This window comes from Fukomys damarensis, unplaced genomic scaffold (genome assembly GCF_012274545.1).
Source record: "Fukomys damarensis isolate Sample0158 unplaced genomic scaffold, DMR_v1.0_HiC HiC_scaffold_35, whole genome shotgun sequence".
Taxonomy (NCBI): Eukaryota; Metazoa; Chordata; class Mammalia; order Rodentia; family Bathyergidae; genus Fukomys; species Fukomys damarensis.
Genome location: NW_022900947.1, coordinates 11,790,950 through 11,810,742, shown reverse-complemented (window position 1 = coordinate 11,810,742; position 19,793 = coordinate 11,790,950). Strand labels below are relative to the sequence as shown.

Here is a 19,793-nt window from a genome sequence, read left to right as displayed (position 1 = left end):
TTTACTTCTATGACTTCACACTCTCCCTGTGCTGTCTACTCCACCTTAGTCTCTGCCAATTCCTCTTCATCTCCCTTCTCTGCACCCTAGAGTAGTGCAGGGCTCTCTTCCGACCCACACTCATTTCTTAGGTGCATGTACTCTCTGAGCACTGGATATTACCAGAAACTAACAACAGAATGGTCTTACAGAGTCATTTTGCCGTCCTGGGGCTCTCCTTCATTCCTCAATCTCACATATAAATATCTTTCACTACATTCACTTATATCTTAAACTTCAAACATCATATCAAATACTGAACATCTTTATTTCATCACCTTTGAATTCCAAATTGTTACCAACAGCCCCACCAGTTCTTTGGCCTCAGACTGAGAGTTCTATGAGCTTCTCTGGTTCTCTAACCTTTATTTAGACCTGGAAACAAGCCTCTCTACCAGCACCCAGGGTCGCCAGCTTGCATCTGCCATAATCATGTGAGCCAATTCCTCCAAAAAATCCCCTCTCGTGTGTATGTGAGGGTATGTGCACATGTACGTGTAAATGCTCAGATATAAAGCACCTGTGTTTATGTTACAGACACACAGGCACAACCACACAAGCACTTAACACATGAGGTGTGATCAGAAAATGCAGAGGCTATTTTTTTTTAAAGAAATTTATTATAGTAAAAACAATGGCCCTTAACCTGCCTCACAATACCTCACTTTGGACACCATCCCATCATTCTTCCCACTTTCAGGAGCAGTTCTGCAATCCTCCCTCGTGAATATCTTCGGGCTGCTGCAGTTGCCTTGATATTTTGAATCGATTGAAAATACTGACCTCTCGTGGTCATTCTGACCTTGGGGAAGGGCCTGAAGTCTCACGACACCAGACTCGGTGAATTAGCTAGGTGAGGAAAAATCATGTTTTTCTTTGACAGAAATTGCTGTAACTATTTTGAATCAATACAGGACATCAAGGTAGCCACGAAAGGACACTTGTAGAAGAATATACCAGAACTGATTCAAAAAGAGGCAAGAATGATGGGATCGGTGTTCAAATGAGGGAGAGTATTTTAAGGGGGATTAATGGCAGTGTGTCTTTTATTGTTATATATTACATATAACATATATATATATAAACCCCACACACACAGGGATCTAACTCAAGGCAGGCAGCAGAACCACAGAGCTAAATCCCCGGCCCTATGATATATATTTAAATGTTCACTGTGATTTCTGATCACACTGTTTGTGTGTGTGTGTGTTTAGCATATACATATTTACTATTGGTTCTAGATTTCTAGGGAACCCTGGCTAAATATACCATCTTCAACCCCAATAACCATAACCTTGATCCAAGCTATCACTATCTCTTTTCTACATTACCGAATACCCTCCTCATTAGCCTCCCCGCTTTCATACCTATTCTTCTATACTTCACACTCCGGATCTGCAAATTATGACGCAAGGGTCAAATCCAGTCTACCATTTATTTTTGTACAGCATGCAAGTCAGAAATAGTTTCTTTAAAATATATTTTCAAATGGTTAAAAAATTCATTACATGTGGAAATCATATGAAATTCAAATTCACTTATGCACAATGTATGACTGCTTTCACACAACAAAGTAGGTAACTGGTTGAAACAGATGATATGGTCTGCAAAGTCTAAAATAATATTCTCCAGTCCTTTACAGAAGAGGTTTACAACCCTTCCCTGGTATTCATTAACATTATACCCATTTGGATCCTGACAAGCCTCCATTCAATTTCTTCCCACCTCAATCAGTGGACAGATACCTTTCTAATCTTTAAGTTCCTAGAAGACACGGACATTCTACAAGCTTTTTCCTATTATTCTCTTCACTGGTCAATCTATCTTTGCTTCTTGAACATACCAAGCAAAGTCCTACGTCTCAAATATCCCCTCGGTTCACTTTTCACTTTACTGTGGTATAGACCCCAGTGTCAAATTAAAATTGAGGCCTTCCTCAATTAACAATCCCTTCTACCTCTTCTTTGTCCTTATTCCTCTTCTTTGCTTTATTTTTCTTCATCTGAAATACTGCATACTTGTTTAATCTTAAATGTGTTTCTCCTACTACAATATAAACTTTTATCTTATTTCCACCACCTGTCATATTTTCTCTAAGCCAAGAACAGTGCAGGCACATAACATACATAACATGCATTCAATAAATATTTGCTATATAAATAAAATGTTAAACTGACATTTCATTATTTCTGCAAAGATGTTTTTGTTTGGTACCAGGGATCGAACTCAGGACCTTACACTTGCGAGGCTGGCAGCGGAACCACTGAGCTAAATCCCTGGCCCTGCAAAGATGTTTTTATAAGGAAATCAAAAGATAAAATGAATACCTAAAGATCACAATCGTTATCATTAAGCCTCAGAATAAATTCTTAGCACTATCTCTACCGATAGTTTTTCAGGAAATATAATTGAATTTTCTCACAAAATAAACCCTACCTGCAACAGTAACACGAAGTGTTTACTTGCAAAATCCTGATTCTGTAGTCCACAGCATCCCAAGCATAAAACAGCCAGATTTCTTACTACAGGATAAACACTCATTATTCCAGGAAGAATCTGAAATAAATTAGAAATTAAGCCAGGGAATGTAGCTCAGTTGTTCCACTGCTTGCCTAGCAAGCACAAGGTCCCAAGTTCAATCCCCAGTATCAAAACAAAACAAAACAAAACAAAACAAAAACTACATCAGAAATTAAAATAATTTTTCAATAAGACACGATATCTAGCAGAGTATTTTAAAGTCATGGTCAAAATGTTAACTTCTATATGATTTTATAAATCATCTTCATTTCCATATTGTCTAGTAAGTCAAGGAAATCATTTTGAGTTAAAAGAGAGGTAAATACTAAGTTTCTAAACAGTACTAGCCAGAGTGATTTTCCTAAAACAAAGAGAATGAGTCACCCCACCACAACTCTTGGAATAACTGAGTGGACTCCCCGTGCTCACAAAACAAGATGAACTCCTTAACATGACATATACTAGCCCTCATCGTAAAGCATCTCTCCCTCTCATCTTTTCCTGTTTGACCGGTTTGGTTTTGATGCCCTCTTTCAGCACTGTCCAATAGAAATAATGGAAGCTACAAATGGGAACTGCACACCACTCTAGTCATTCTAGCAGCCAAATTAAAATAAAAAGAAAACAGTGAAAGCAATTTTTTATTTTATTGATACTTTAAGTTCAACATAACCAAAATATGATCATCACAAGCAGACATTGTGAAACATTTTAAAGGAAATAACTTACATTCTACTGGCTGTACTGTCTTTAAAAGCCCCTCTTTCAGCCTTGTAGCACATCTCAAACTAGTTTTTAATGGCTACCTATGGCTAGTATTAAACATTCTTCCCTTTTCCACATAATAAATGTCTACTCAAATATCAGAGAAAGGTCACCCTCCACAAACAGGTGATATTCTGCTATATATGATTACACAACCCTTCTTTATAGCAAGAAGTGGCCTGAGCTCCTGATGTCCAAGGGCAGGGGAATGAAGATAGGTCCAAGCTCCAAAGGGAGTAGAGGGGATAAAAAAATCTTCCTGATATTTTTCAGTATTTCCTCTTACTACCCAAAGAATCAAGATATTATGATCTCTTTGCAGTATGAAATAATTTTCTAAACTTTTAAAAAGAAATACTGTAGTTAGGGCCAGGTGTGGGGTATACACCTGTAATCCCAGCATTCTAGAGTCTGTGGTAGGCAGAGAGATCCTTGTGAGTTCAAGGCCAGCCTCAATTACATACCGAAAAAAAAAATATTGGTACAAGGTCCTTTAGATGCATTATTTAATCCTCATGATATAAAACAGCCACTGTGTTTCTTTTTATCATTTCCATTTTCACATGTTTAAAATAATAGTCTTTCACTCTTTTGAACCCTAATGAACATACTACTTACAATAGAGTGGGAGGGGTGGACTACAGTAAAGCTTTCAAAGGCTACCAACATACCAAAGATTCAATGATGCCATTCATAGTTGCACCTATACCAGCTGAAATGGACATCTGCTTCAATAGTTCATAGCACAAGATAAGACACTTCTGTAGCGTTTCAGCATCATTCTAAAGGGAAAAAGTCAACATTTATAGTAAGAGTATTTTCTGCCAATCCCTTTCTGAGGGCTTTCTGAGGGCTTTGTCTAGGAGCTTTACACACATTCCCTGAGTTAACTTTCCTAGTCACATATCACTATTTATCATGTAAATGCTAGCGCTGCTATTTTCTACATTTTTCAGTTCAAACATAAAACTGCTGTTAAGACATTTCCTCTTGCAGGTTCCACAAGTGCCTCGAACTCATCATGTCCAAAAGGATCTAAACACGATTGTTAACCAAATCGCTCCTCCTCCTGCACTATGTTCTTAACATACCACCATCTATGCAGCTGTCTGAAAGATGTACGAGACATTCTTTGGGGGGGTGGTACCAGAGATCGAACTCAGAACCTTGTGCTTGCGAGGCAGGTGGAGGAACCACTGAGCAAAATCCCCAGCCTAGGATACATTCTTGACTCCCTCTTGCACTGTTACAAACTCCTACATACCTTGCAAATGGCAGCTCTTCCCACTGCTTCCTTTTCTATTGCCATCTTATTCATTCTGGCACCATTTCAAGCCTTCTTTACTATTAACAGTCTCCCAAGTATCACGCCTGTCTTGGCCTTTATCATTCTCCAATCCACTTCCTGAACAATACTCATTTTTCTAAGACATGCTATACATCCTAACACTTAAAACATTATCCACTGTGAACCCTGAGTAAGGCACAAGTTCTTTTTGTTTATATAAGCCCTTGTACAATAACTGGACTCTTAATTTTTCCCCAAATTTACCTCTTTACCTTTCCCACTCAATTCATCAGTCACGTAACCCAGAATTTTAAAACACAGGTACTCTTTTAACTCCTATGCCATCACACACACCATTCCACCTGTCTACAACATTCCTATAAATAATTTATTAAGGAGCAATAACAAAGAGTGTATTAAAACTACCAATGTAAAGCTGCTACTTAGGTTTGAATCCTAACTCTACCATTTACTAGCAGTATACTTTTGGCAAATAATATACCCTTTTAAAATGAATATTACTTCACAGGGTCACAGTGAGTATTAAATTAATTCACATTTATAAGTGCTTGAAAGAGTGACTACCACAGGAAAAAACAGCCTTAAACTGTTAGTATATATTATTATTTTCATTCAAATCTCAGGCTGAAACAACACTCTACCTGCATAAGATACTCTGCCATAAAACTTCTGTTTTCTCTGATCACAGTATCCATTATGCTCTGCTATAATTGTACTATAATAGTTATAGGCCTCAAATAAGACAAAAAGACACACGAATGATCAAAGAAGTTAAACAGCTATTAATTATGAGACCTCACTTGCTGATATTTTTGTAACTTGTTTCCTAACCTCCAGCTTGTCATTTTTCAGATTATATTTTTAGTTATTGCTTTAAATCTATACCTCAAATTTAAAGGTCCATAATAATCCATAGACTTTTTGCAAATAAAAAAAAACCTACTAGCTATAAAAATAAATTTAGTCATTCTCACTGGGAAGATGAGGTGTTGGAAGTTGGGCTATTTATGGCCAAAGAAGTCAAGGTTACAACTTATTAAACCCTCTTATATAGTAAACTTTCCTATTTCACATTCTGTTTATGAGAATAGTCTAATCAGCACTCCCCAAACCAAAAGTAAAATAATAAAAGGTGTTCACTACAAAGACAAGATCCTAAAAAATTTTAATAGTATCAAATATATTGAAATCATTCTACTTTATGTTAAAATAAATTTCTGAACGAAGAATCCACTTAGGAAATATTTATCAAACAACTGAGTTTAAAAAGAGGACTGTCAAAACGCTTTAAATGTTACTACACATTATTATTTCACTAAAAATAACAAAGCTGCCAAGCTAACTGAAAACATTAAGAATAACTAAGCTCTACAAAACACACACAGGGCTGAGCACAGTAGAATGGGCCTATAATCACAGCTAATCAGGAGGCTATGCAGGAGGATCATAAATTCAAGTCTTGCCTAGACAACTAAGCAAGACATGCTTCAAAATCAAAAATAAAATGAGCTGAGGATATAGCTCAAAGGAAGAACACCCAAGTACCAAAAGCAAAAAGCCAACAAATAAAATACAGAAATAAACGCCTACAAGATCAGTTTCCCTGGAAAGGGAGAAAGATTTCTGATTCCAGGAAATACCATCACAAGGGAGCGAATAAAATACAATACAATAATTAATGTTAATTAAGGCCTTCCAAATTCTGAGAAATGGAAAACAACGGGGTGGGGGGGAGCAACTTTTTTCACTTTAATTCAAGTTGTTAGAAAGAGTAAGTATACTATGTTTCTACATAAGTACAAGTAAGTATAAGTATAGGCTAGCATAAGTAAGTAAAATAAGTATACTATATTCTGAAAGTTTTAAGAGTTAAACAATGTAAGATTTAGTTAGATCAGCAGTTCAGATTTGGTATGAAAAAAATTATACCTTCTCTATGTGGACTTCTTTAATTTCAGGTTGCTCTGTCTCTTTCAACAGGTTTATTTTGGCATCTTCTAATACTTCTATTTCTTCTTTTAATTTTGATGCCTGATTAAAATCTTGTAAAGTAATGCAATTTCCCAAAGCTTCTTTTGCTTCAATAAGTTTAACTTTTATTTCAGCTATCTAAGAAAAGATATAAATTGATCATTTCAACACTAAACAAAAAAAATGTTAATATGAAATCCTGTAGCAAACTCAAGAGAATTACTTCATAATTTAATGACTTAGAATTTAAGCAATCAGGCATATACAAAGTTGTAATTTTCCGGAAGCAGGTATCAGTAAATCTTATAGACTGACATAATCTGGTAACACATTAGACACGTTCACAGTTAATATTTAATCAATAAATTGACTTTGTGAGGAAAATTTGAAAACAATGTATCAAGAAGAAATAGATTTGTACTACTACACTATTCAAGCATTTCTTTAATTTACAAAAGGCATACCTTGAGTTCTTTCTTTCTTACATCTGATGGGTCATTATTAACATCAACGGTAACAATGGGTGCCCGAATCTCTGAGATAATTTCTGTAACCTGGTAAGTTATAATTCAGAGTAAAAGCTTTAATATATCCTTTATCAGCAAATAATATCAAACTGCTACATAAAACTCCAAGTAGAATCTATTATATATCAAAAAATAGCAAAATAAATAGACTAAAGTAGCATGTTTACTAGACAATTCTAGAAAAAAACTGAAAAATACAACTGATCAAAAACCAAATTTATTTGAAGGGAAACAGGCACATAGATATGGAAGATAAATTATCTGTCATATATATAGTATTTGAAAAACAAAAAAATGCAGTATGCATTATTATGCTTAAGATTAGACATTATATACTAAAAGTATTTGTGTAAAATTCTCAACTCCTACTTTGTTCAACTCTGTGAAAATTAAATACAGGAAACTGGAATATTCTTCTACTCCTCTCTGGGTATGCAAGGTAGGACGACAGCAGACAGAACGCCTTTCCTTTCAAAGCCATTTGAACACAAGTTGGCTAATTCAGGAAAAGGCTACTTTCCAAGGTAAAGTACAGAAGCAGATGCTGGAAAATCATTAACTGGGACTTTATAGAAGGTATGTATGTGTAAAAATCGGAGACAACTTCTGAACTAACTCACAATTGAAATTACATGACTTTATAACAAGAATACAAATCTATAGGCTGGGGATTTAGCTCAGTGGCACCACATCTACCTCACACACAAAAGGTCCTGAGTTTGAATCCCCAGTATCAAAAAAAAAGAAAAGAAAAAAAAAATATATTAATCTGTCTCTTTTGGCTAACTCAGAAAAAACCAACACTTTTAGAAAAGTATTATAGTAAATAAAATTTATTTCTGTATTTACCAAGCACCTAATGAACATTAGTATTTCACTGAACATTAAAGGGTAGGTTTTGTTATTTTACACATGAATAAAATCACTAAACAACTTGTACAAAGACATGAAGCCAGAAAGTATCAAGAGGGTTTCAAGCCAATATGTAGATCTGAGCTAACTTTCGCATCCTTGAGCCCTGTGCCTCATGGGGAAAATCTCATTCCCTTCTCACCTCCTCCCAAACCTATGCCATTTGAAATTGATTCAACACAGTAGAGGGCACACTAAGAGGGAGGTATTTTTAAAATGTGTTTGTGTATGAGAGAGTATATGTGTCTAAGTGCAAGTGAGACAGAGAAGAGAAAGAGATGAGTTGCTTTAAAAACTAAAATTTGTTAGACAAAAAGACAAAACAAAAAATTTTAAACAAAAATTAGTATTTTCAATGTCATTAACCAAATTTCTCTTCATCAGCAATAAGAAAAAGAACTTACAATTTGTGTTCTCTTATTATCATCTGTAATTATATGGAGAAGTCTCTCAACAAGAAATGAAACTAGGGATACAGGAGTGGTAGGTAGAGTAAGAATGTCCTGCAAAATAGCCAGCAATCGTTTCCTACAGTCAAAAAGATAATTTTAATTTAAATACCATTTGACAGAACACATTTTATTACTGATATTTCACTTATTCTGCAGACTTACATTTGTCTGTTTTTTTCTTTAAGTTCAGCATTACAGGTATAAAGATGTTAAGTATAGACTATACAAAAATTTTATATTTTCAAAAAAAAATTTTACAAAGCATCCTAGTCTTTAATAAATCAACATGATGAGATGACAAAGCACCAGAGATGAATCATACCTTTTAGGTAATAGTCTTCAGAAAGACTTTTAACTAAAAACCTGATATTTTATTAATATACCATTTAAAAAATGAGGATTATGGACATAATATACATTATCATCAAGTGCCATATAATGATATTTCCATCAATAAAAGACTGCATTTATCATGGTAGCCTGTAAAATAGAGCTGAAAATACCTAATGCCTAATGATATAGCAGCCATAGTGAGGTAGCTCAACACATTACTCTGTAGTGACACGGTGTAAACAAACCTGCTGTACTGACACGCACCAAAGCACAACACATATAGCTATGTACAGGACATAACATTTGATGATAACAAATGGCTATGCTACTAGTTTATGTACCTGCAATACTATACTTTCTGTCAACACAATATTCTTTTAACTTATTGGCCACAACTTCAAACATCTTATGTGCATCAAGTCTCTTGACTGTACCAAGAAACTACAAAAATAACTGGCCTTTACCATCCAGATGTGTGTAAACATACACTATGATGATGCACATACATGGAAACAATTTCCTAACAAGAGATCTCTCAGAACATGTCCTGTTGTTAAGTGATACTTGACTATATAATTGTGTATATACATAACGCACCCATACCCCCACAAACACAGAAAGAAAAGTGAAAAGAAAACTTCATGGTAACTTAAAGAGCTAAGGTAAATATATCCAATCATAATGTAATAAGATTATATTCAAATACAGGAAAGAAATCAGAAGAGTAAAAAACAAAGGTTAGGGACAGGGATTTAGCTCAGTGGTGATGCAGCCTGTCTCGCAAGTGCAAGGTCCCAAGTTCAATCCCCAGTACCAAAAAACAAAAACAAAGGTTAACACTTAGACATACCTTCCTCCTTCTTCACTGGTCTCCAAAGATTTGATAATTAAAATCAACTGCTGACCTATGAATTCTTTTGTCATCAAATTTCCAAGGTAAGAAAAATCACATCTCTGCTCTTCAGTAACTACTGGAATGCTCTGCATGAAACTAAAATAAGCAAAAACAATAGAGCAAAACTAAGAAACACCAAACAGGAATAGATTCCTGCCTTGAGGACAGCAAAGATTCTTTTCCAGTTCATATAATCTGAATACATAGATGTTTATATTATGTAATAATTGCCTGTAAATTCTATTCTATTGTAATAAATGTTTACAAACTGGTTGAAAATCAAAAGAACTTACAAAATGTGTGTTTCCACTAATTCCACTTTTCCACTGAAATTTTTCATGGATTTTTTTTTTTGTGTGTGTGTGTGTGTGTATGTGTGTGTGGTACCAGGGATCAAACTTGAGCCCTTGTGATTGAAAGGCAGGCAGCGAAACCACTGAGCTAAATCCCTGGCCCTCTACTGAAATTTTTCAAAAGGTGCATTTCTTTCTCTGATTCACAATCAATATTTCAATGCCACCTACATTCTCCCAATAATAAAGTTCTGAATGATAGGTCCAACCACCCAATTAGTTGTGAAGAGCTCATCATGCCTAGGCAACTCATTCTTAATAATAATTATTATTATTTTTATTATACAAGTAACCCATGAATATACTTTCTTAAAAAAAAAAAAAAGAAAGAAAGAAAGAAAAAAAGAAAGAAAAACAATGTGGACAATTTCACAAACTTGTATGATCATTTAGTGAGATCCATAGTTCATATTTACTCTCTAACACAGAATTTTTATTAGCCAATTTCAAAAGGTAACACATCACCATTTATAGACAAATGTTCTAAATTATGTCTTTACAGTTTTGAAGAAACAATACTAAACATGGTGACTTTGCTCTCTTCTGTATACTGACCAGCACAGGATATCCCTCAGAAACTTAATGCACACACCCATGTATCTCTACAATCAAAAGAAAAATCGGTTTGCTAATCAAGCATGGCTTTGGAAAAGGAGACTATGAGAATGATGCATATAACAAAAGCACAGTCCAAACCAAAAGAAAAAAGTGTTACCTCAGTAAATATTCTGCATATATTACAGGCTCTGGCAAAATCTGCTCTAAATATTCTTCACCTTCGTCTCCTCTTGATTTCAAATATTCACAAAGAGCACGCCAATACAAAGCCATTTCAGGAGTTAATGTTTCCACTGGAATTAACTTCCTTCATTTAAAATAAAAAATAATAAAACATGATATTTATACCCTGCTTAAAAACTGAAACAATCGAAATAAGCAGATTTGATTTATAACCACTATTCTTTCAATTACAAATTAACTGCATTATCCTCACAAAAAGGAAAAAAAAAACCAAAAGGGAAAAAAGTTTTTAAAAGAAAAATTAAAAAGAAAAAACAAAGGGAAAAGAGTTTGATCTCTGGTACCAAATAAATAAATAAATAAATAAACAGCTTAATACCAAAAAAAGAAAAGAAAAACAAAGGAAACAAAGCAAGTGAGCAAACATTACAGGTGTGTGGTTTTAGATATTTTTTTCATTAGACTAATGCAAAAAATCAAAGTTTATGAGGGAGAGGAACAGGTGAAATAAATAGCCTATGATAAAGTATGAGTTCTTATGGGGAAAAAGCAGGAGAATAGGGGAAAAATCAGAGTAAACAAAAGAGGAGGAGATACAAGGTACTATTATAATCTGAAATACTGGGGAGGAAAAAACTAACTTTAAATGCATAAGTTCAACAGAAGCATAATTCAAATAATAAATCCTTTATGTACCTGTCATCATTGCTTTTACAGATTCCCACCAATTCACTGAGAGGAGTCACTGAGAATAAGGCATTGAGAACAAAGACTGCCACTTCAGAAGAATTTTCCACATCCAATCGATGAAGCAACTCCAAAATATTTCCTTCAGTGAAACGCAACCAGCCCTGAAGAAGATATTTCTGCATTGCTTGTTTAACAGCATCTGTTGAGTCATTTGAAACAGGTAAACAAAGACCCCATTTAGCTTTCATTTCTGGTCTTCTGTTTTAATTAACTTTAGATCAATATTAACCTAAAGTTGATATTTACAGTACAAAGAGATTAAGAGGCAAAACAAAGCATACTAGAGCAAGAAAACAAAAGCAAAACAACACAGTGCCATTTTGGTACTCTATGAATTGTGAATTGGTTCCAGGAGGCGCCACGAGTACCAAAATGAAAGAGTGCCAAACTGTTACGGTTGGAAAGGGTAGCAAATCACAAGCAATCCATGTACATCAAGTAGCAAACAAAAAACAAGTACTGTGACAAAATTTTTACCTTGAATGCATCAAGTACCAAATCTGAGAAGTTTCAAAGCAATCAAACAATTGTATTGCAAAAGTCACAGTTATGCTCACTTCTAAACAAATGGAAAAGGTTCAGTACCAAATACTCAAGCAATACAATAGCATACAAAGCCTCTGTATGCCCTCTCCTCTGGGTTCAATGGGCTTCAGCAACTAGCCCAGATTCTTTCATATCATTTCATATCTATTATTGCACTGCCTGGCTTCATCTACTACCCCATTGCTATCTGTAATAAATCATAACAAATAATAACAATCATTGAACAAATCTTATTCTTCGATTTGAGGCCTTTATCATTAGTCCTCTGACAATGTTTTCAAATCAAGTTGGTTTTCTTGTTACAGCAAAATGAGCCATCTTGACCTTCCCATGGGAGTTGGGAATGAAAAATCATCGTTCCTATATATAGATTCTCCAGTTAACAAATATGGGGCAGAATATACTGGGCTGGTGCACAAGGTATACAGAAAAAAAGAACAGCATTTTTTTTAAAAGGAAGAGAAAGGGGAAGAAGAAATTATGTTTGACTTCTAACGTGAATTAGCTCCACAAGGGCCAGGGATTTAGCTCAGTGGTGCTGTTGCCTGCCTTGTAAGCACAAGGTCCTGAGTTCAATCCCCAATACCAGAAAAAAAAAAAAAAACAACCATGAATTAACTCTAAAGGCTTAAGTATAGTTTCTCCATCTGTGAAACATAGTAAGATGAAAGAAATAAGCTCTGCTCCTTCAAATTACTAAGATCCCTACCTCTATAAAATGTTTTCTATATAATACATCAAGATGAGTTACTATGGGAATGACAGACTAATTCAACCTAACTTTCAATACTTTTTTTCCTAAATCTTATTAAGAACAACTTCAAAATCTACTAAATTCTGTATATAAAGATGTATATCTTACCTGATCTGTCATTAAAACCTTGTTGAAGCAGCATTACTCTCTGAGCAATGGACAGAGCTCTCATGTGAACCTTTTCAGCTAAAATCTTAAAGAGTAAAAAGAAAGTCTTATATTCAACAAAATTTATGATTTCTTATCTAGTAATATAGCACTCATCTGAGAAAATTAACTAGAATCTCCACATAAATTAATATCTGTCAAAGAACTAATATCTAGAATATATAAAGAACTAAAAAAAATCAGACCCCCCCGCCAAATTTAAAGACTCAATCCAAAATGAGCATCTGAAATGAATACACACCATTCAGATAAGGTACAAACAGCAAACAAATATATGAAAAAATGTTTAACATCACTGGTCATTCAAGATATGCAAATGAAAACACCACTGAGATTCTCTCATTCCAGAAAGAATGGCTGTTATCAAGAAATGAACCAGTAACAAATGCTGGTGGAGCTGTGGGGAAAAAGGAACCCTTCTCCACTATTGGTGGGAGTGTAGACTGGTTCAAGCACTTGGAAATCAATGTGAAGATTCCTCAAAAACTTAAAACTAGAGGCTCCATTTTATCCAGCTATGCCCCTGCTGGGAATCTTCCCAAAAGAATTAAAGCATTATACCACAGCAATATATACACAAACATATTCACAGTGGCATAGATTGTAATAGCTAAATCTTAAAAACTGCCCAAATGCCCATCAAGTGATGAACGTTTCATTTATTTAATTAATTAATTTATTTATTTTTGGGGGGTTTTTTGAGACAGGGTCTCACCATGTAGTTGAGACTGACCTGGAACTCACTATGTAACCCAGGCTGGTCTCGAACTCACAGTGATCCTCCTGCCTCAGCCTCCCGAGTGCTGGGATTACAGGTGTGCACCAAAATGCCCAGCTCCGATGCATGTTTTAGATGTGTTTTCATACACACACACACACACACACACACACACACACACACACACACACACACACAAATGGAGTAGTACTGTGGCATAAAGAAAGATTAACATGAGACATTTCTAGGTAAATGGATGCACCCTGAGACCATATCCTTAAGTGAAATAAATCGGACACACATGTAAATATTGCACTGTCTCTGGTGTGGGAAACCAAAAGGGTAAATAAGGACCAAAATGTATAACAGACATTGGGAAACAGGAAAGAAATGTTCAAATGGTAAGGAGAACAAGAGAAAGGTCAGGGGGGAAGGAAAGAAGGGAAAAGAAAGAGAACAGAAGGAAAAAAATGTAAATGTAAAAAAATTTGTAAATAAGGAGGGGACAAGGGTTGAAAGAGGGGAGGAGGCTGGGGAAAAAAGCATCAAGATATATTATGTACAAGTGTAAATTCCCTGTGAATGCTGTCATTATGTATATCTAAAGTGTACCAATAAAATTAATTTTAAAATTTTTAAAACAAAATAAAATAAAATGGGCTTCTCTGGCTACTCTTCACAGTAATCTTCAGTGGAAAAGTCATTACTATGTGCTGAGTATTTTTCAATAATACCTTAAGAAACTAGTTTCTTATTCTTTAAGATGTGCCTATGCAAGATTCTGGACTTATTACCTGATAAGCCAGTTTTCTGACAGTTTCTTTTACATCCTTGGTGCGCCCAACAATTTTTGGTAAAGTCTTTGCTGAAGGTGCAATGCAGGATAACACTGCCCGCCTAACTTCTGGATTTGAATCACTTTCAATCAAAATAGCATATGCTAAAAAAGAGAGCAAAACATTTCAGTACTAAAGAAATTCTTAAAAATTAAAACAGTCTAAATTCTGATATCTTAAGGGGATAAAAGTACCATGTTCTACTCTTGTGCTTTTAATCTTTAGCTGAAAAATTTTTTTACAAACTTCCCTCCTAAGAAATGAATGAGAGAGGCCAGGAACTTAGCTCAATGGCTCCATGCCTGACTCACAAGTACAAAGTCCTGAGTTTGAGCCCCGGGACCAAAAAAGAACAGAATGAGAAATTAGCAAATAAATGGGGCATGAAGGCTAACACTGCAAACAACCCTAAAAGTCAGAGAAAGTCTACTGTATTAGGTGGTTTACACCCACCTTGTGTGCTTAAATACATGTACTCACCTGTACTTGTCACATTGGACCCAATTTTTTTTTTTTTTTTTTGGAACCAGGGATTGAACTCTGGTCCTTGCGCTTGCAAGGCAGGCCACCGAACCTCTGAGCTAAATCCCCAGCCCCTGTACCCAGTTTTATTATTAAGTATATTCTATTAAACACGTTTTATAGATTATTATCATTTAACACACCAAAATATCAACTACTATAAGCCATCAAAAGTGAAGTATGACTATCTTTTTTACCCCAGAGATAAACTCTTTAAGTGGTTTAATACCTTAGATTAGTAACTTTTGACATTAGAATTTCTGTTCAACAAATGATAGCCAAAAAGAATGAAAAAAATGAAACAATGAAACACCTAAAGCAGGAAGAGAGCTATAATTCATATAACCCAAGGATTTCTTTTCAGAATATATAAAAACTCCAAAAAATCAATTAAAATTTTATTTTAAAATAAAAACTTAATGGGAAAATGGGCAAAACACACTAACAGGCATCATACAGAAATAATCATTACGCGTGTAACAGTGGTCCCATAAGATTACAACGGAGCTGAAAAATTCTACCATGTAGTGACAACTGTAGTACTATCACATAGCCACACATCACTCACATTTGTGGTGATGTTGATCTAAGCAAAGTTACAACACTGGCCGGATGATAAAAAGTGTAACACATACAATTATGTACAATAATCAACACCTATAATAATAAAAACCTGTAAACTTTTAAAATAAATACATAATCTAATAAGATAGCCACATATTAAAATTCCTAAATTTTAAGTAGCAAAGTAACTGGAAACAAACATTGGGTCCACTAACATTAGAATGATAAAATAGTAAAAGCTGGGCATGGTGGCGCATGCCTGTAATCCCAGCACTCGGGAGGCTGAAGCAGGAGGATCACTGTGAGTTCGAGACCAGCCTGGGCTACATAGTGAGTTCCAGGTCAGTCTCAACAACACAGTGAGACCCTGTCTCAAAAAAAAGACAAAAGAAGAATAGTGAACAAAATTTTTAACAAATAAAAGAGAATAATTAATTCTAAATTCAAGGTAACTGTAAGGGGATGTTACCTGTAAGGGGGAGAAATGAAACTGGGTACTGGGTGAGATGCAACGCAGACTTCAAAGTACTGATGACAAACAGTATTTTTTAAATTGGATGGTTGCTATTTGGGTATTATGCTCTTCGATATATATAGTTAACTATAAAAATTTCAAGTACTGAGGAATTAACAAAATCAATAAAACTGAAGAGATTTAGGAAACTATACATACCATCAACCACTGGGCATTCATCATCTTTGGGATCCTGAAGTCGTGAAAGAGCCAGAATTGCCTGTATTCTCACATTTGGAATCTTATCTTTCAATCTAATAAGCATGGCTTTATTAATTTTATCAAACAGATCATCATCAATCAGGGCATTTTCTGGCATACTTCCCAAAAGCTTGTTTATAAGCTGGCACACTCTAAACCTGACTGCATTGCTGTTTGCTTCATGATGCTAAAAAAATTTTTTAAAATAAAAAATTATTCCCAGTAACATCATATGCCTAAATAGTATCATTCAAACTCTACATATATATTTTTAATATACTTTGAATTCTGCATTCTGAATATTTTTTATATAGTCTCTGTCTGAAAAAGGTATGTTTGCTAAATTACAAAAACATTCCTCTTTGTAAGAACTTTTCTAAAATAAAGAACTCATTTACAACTTGAGAACTGGCTTAATGAGAACATTAAGAGTTTAATGCTGAAGATATTTTGAAAGCCCAATGTTCAATTTAATGACAGTTAAGAACTCCCATAAAATATACTCTGGTGATATTTTATCACCAGATATTTCACCAAGATACACATACTTAATGGTAAAATATTTTACATCATTTTCCCAAAGTGCCATATGCCATAGTACCTTTAAGAGAAAAGTAAACAAATAATTTAAAATGTCACCGTCTTCCTCTTCCTCATTATCTTCCACATCAGACTGGTGAAACGAAGTAACAAACTTTGCTGCAAATTCTATGACTCTCTCCACAGCTGCTTCACGTTTATAGACCACCATAGCATATTTAAGGCAATGAACGAACTCCTCATGAAAAACTGCTTTATTATCCGTCTGAAAGACAAAAGAAACTCATAAACTGCACTAACAAACTTACCCTAACACTATCAAAAACATTAGCCATGGGCCAGGGATTTAGCTCAGTGGTGCCGCCGCCTGCCTCGCAAGCGCAAGGACCGATTTCGATACCCGGTAACAACAACAAAAAGACAAAAGCATTAGCCATAATTCAGACAAACTAAAATCTGTATTAAGTAAACTCTTAATTATCCAAACCAGCGAAAAGGAGATGCATCTGCACGAATTTCCCTCCAGATTACAAGTTACACTTCTCGAAGTACAAGCACGAATTCCGACAATGAGGACTCCTTCGAACGTTCTCTGTTCTTGAATTCTCAATGTTATGAGCGTAGTAAAAGTGCGCTTCTTCATGAACTGCTCAAAAATCAACTCTGCCGTCTTTACTTACATCAAGATCACTTTATTCTCCCCCAGATTCTGCCCCACTCTTCCCGCGGCTCCCCTCACGCAGTATCTACGTGAATAGGAAGGGCCCGTTGCTAAGGACAGATTTGCTATTTGGTAACCGTGGGTCAAGGTTGGAATAAGGAGACAGTCGGCTTTTTCGCTGAGGGCGGGGACCCGAGGGGAAAACCTCCACCAACTGCGGCTTCGGGATCCACTCTGACTTCTCAGCCGAGTTCACCGCGGACCGGAGTTAACGGTCCACACCGCCCGGAGGGCCGAAGCAGGGCAGGGCTGGTGCAGGGAAGGCTTCCCTTCCTCCGGCACGTCGCCCGACCTCTGCAAACCTCAGATGGCTAAGAAGCGAGTGGTAAGGGGGCGCAGAGGTCGGGGGCCACAGGGCTCCCCAGGGCAGGCTGAGCGGGACGGCGCCCGGGCCTACCTTGCCGTAGGTGCGGCTCAGCGCCACCACCAGCTTCGCCTGGTTCTGATGCGGTTGCTGGGCCAGCCGAAAGGCCTCCTTGACCGGCAGCAGCCTCTTTTCCGCTCCCATGGCGCCTGGAGGAGCACTGCAGACCACCCCAAGGTCCACTTCCCCCTGTTTCCTCCCGGTCCGGGGAGACAGCCCGGGCGCTTCCAAGGCGTGGTTACCGCCAGAGCTTTCAAACAACTCCCGCGAGAGGAGAAAATGTCGCGAGAATTTCGCGAAAGCTAGGGAGCCGAAGCGGGAAGACATGGATCCGCCCCTATCAAAGCCCATGGTCGGGACGCATGCGCACAGTCTGTGTCCAGCTGTTTCCGTTGCGGTCGGAAGTGGCCTTGCTGAGGCCGGAAGTGAGATCATCAACGAGGAGCCACGCGACGTTTGGGACAGGGCTGGCGACCCTAGGGGTAGCAGGCTTGCTCAGCTGGGCATGACGCGAGAAAGCAGAATGGATCCTTCTTGGTGAGAACTGGAAATCTGCTGAGGAAAATGATCTCTTCGCCTGCTGGAGGGGCGAGGTACCCCTAGGGGAGGGATGCGTTTGGAGAGACGTGGAGGAAAGAGAGAGGGGCTGTCCGGAGGCCTGGGCTGCGGCCGGGTGCCATGGGGCGCTAGACATTCCTGGGGCTTCAGCGGGTTCTGAGTTCCGGTGGAGACCGCCTTCGGCCCAGCCCTAGTGAGAAGCGGTCTAGAGACCGCTGCAGAGAGAAGTGTAATTTAATTTTGCTGCGATTGGTTATAAACATGCCAGTTCTGCCGGCCTGCTTTGCCAGTGTGCATGAAGACACCAGGAAACAAAGATGAACGCGGAAAGTGGAAAGGTTTTCCGGGTTGTAACTAAAATAAAGAAGACCAAAACCTAAGTCTTCAAACTTTTTCTTACAAAATATGAAATGCTCAGATTAAAAAGGAATGTATGATATGGCTTAGCACATACCACTCCAGAATCTGTCGCCCCGAAGTAGACATGTGGCGTAATTTGGGTTGGCTCTTCTGAAAAACTGCAGACAAAAGAGTTCCTGTGAAAAGTTGCCCTTCCGTACAAGACGTATACATATGTAAAGGAAGAAATATACACTAGTAAAGTAACTGTGTCAGGACGAAGGCTGCTCCCAGACAATTTGTATTACTGGGAGTCTATATCTGCGTGACCAGACAGCCTTTATTCACCATGTATTTCCTCTCCTGACCCTTTCTTAACTTACGTCACCACCCCTGCCGCAGAAGTCCCAAGACCCTATTCTTTTCTATCATTCATTATGGTATGTAAGCTATCATCTCACCCTTCTAGTCTTCTGTACTTTTCTAAGTACATGAATGTTTTTCCCTGTTAATGCCTTATATCAGTTCACAACCAACCAGAGGAGGGTGGAGGGAAGCTACACCAGCTCTAGAAATAAAACATAACAAAGCTGTCTGCACACATTTCTCTTTTCAAATTACTTTCCCTTAGCACAAAAAATTTGATATTTCATATTTACTGTTAATTTTCACAATTTTTTATATAGCTGTATGAATAAAGTTCTAAATGAATAGATTATACTGTTTGGGGTGTTTTAACCATTCTCTGAATAATCATAACTACAACTGGCTTTTTTGAGTCAATATGGGTTTTGAGGTTTATTTATACTGATACCTAACAATAACTTATTCTTTGTTTGCTCCTAAAATTTGCCAGACACCATTCCCAGCAGTTTGTTTAA

The 19,793-nt window shown here is 36.6% G+C and overlaps 1 protein-coding gene across 1 annotated transcript in view; it reads right to left on the bottom strand.

Annotated features, from left to right (window-relative positions):
* Ncapg (non-SMC condensin I complex subunit G) overlaps positions 1 to 18,526 on the bottom strand; it is a 33,161-nt gene extending 14,635 nt beyond the window's left edge. The window contains exons 1-13 of the mRNA XM_010641893.3: positions 18,049 to 18,526; positions 16,992 to 17,195; positions 16,349 to 16,577; positions 14,548 to 14,693; positions 12,976 to 13,060; positions 11,514 to 11,706; positions 10,792 to 10,941; positions 9,679 to 9,819; positions 8,448 to 8,571; positions 7,069 to 7,158; positions 6,563 to 6,742; positions 3,996 to 4,106; positions 2,476 to 2,595 (exon numbers count right to left, since the gene is read on the bottom strand). Of these exons, the coding sequence (XP_010640195.2) occupies positions 2,476 to 2,595; positions 3,996 to 4,106; positions 6,563 to 6,742; positions 7,069 to 7,158; positions 8,448 to 8,571; positions 9,679 to 9,819; positions 10,792 to 10,941; positions 11,514 to 11,706; positions 12,976 to 13,060; positions 14,548 to 14,693; positions 16,349 to 16,577; positions 16,992 to 17,195; positions 18,049 to 18,450 (2,175 nt within the window). The 5' untranslated portion in view covers positions 18,451 to 18,526. The remainder of the gene's footprint in view (positions 1 to 2,475; positions 2,596 to 3,995; positions 4,107 to 6,562; positions 6,743 to 7,068; positions 7,159 to 8,447; positions 8,572 to 9,678; positions 9,820 to 10,791; positions 10,942 to 11,513; positions 11,707 to 12,975; positions 13,061 to 14,547; positions 14,694 to 16,348; positions 16,578 to 16,991; positions 17,196 to 18,048) is intronic.
* Between the last annotated feature and the right edge of the window lie 1,267 nt (positions 18,527 to 19,793).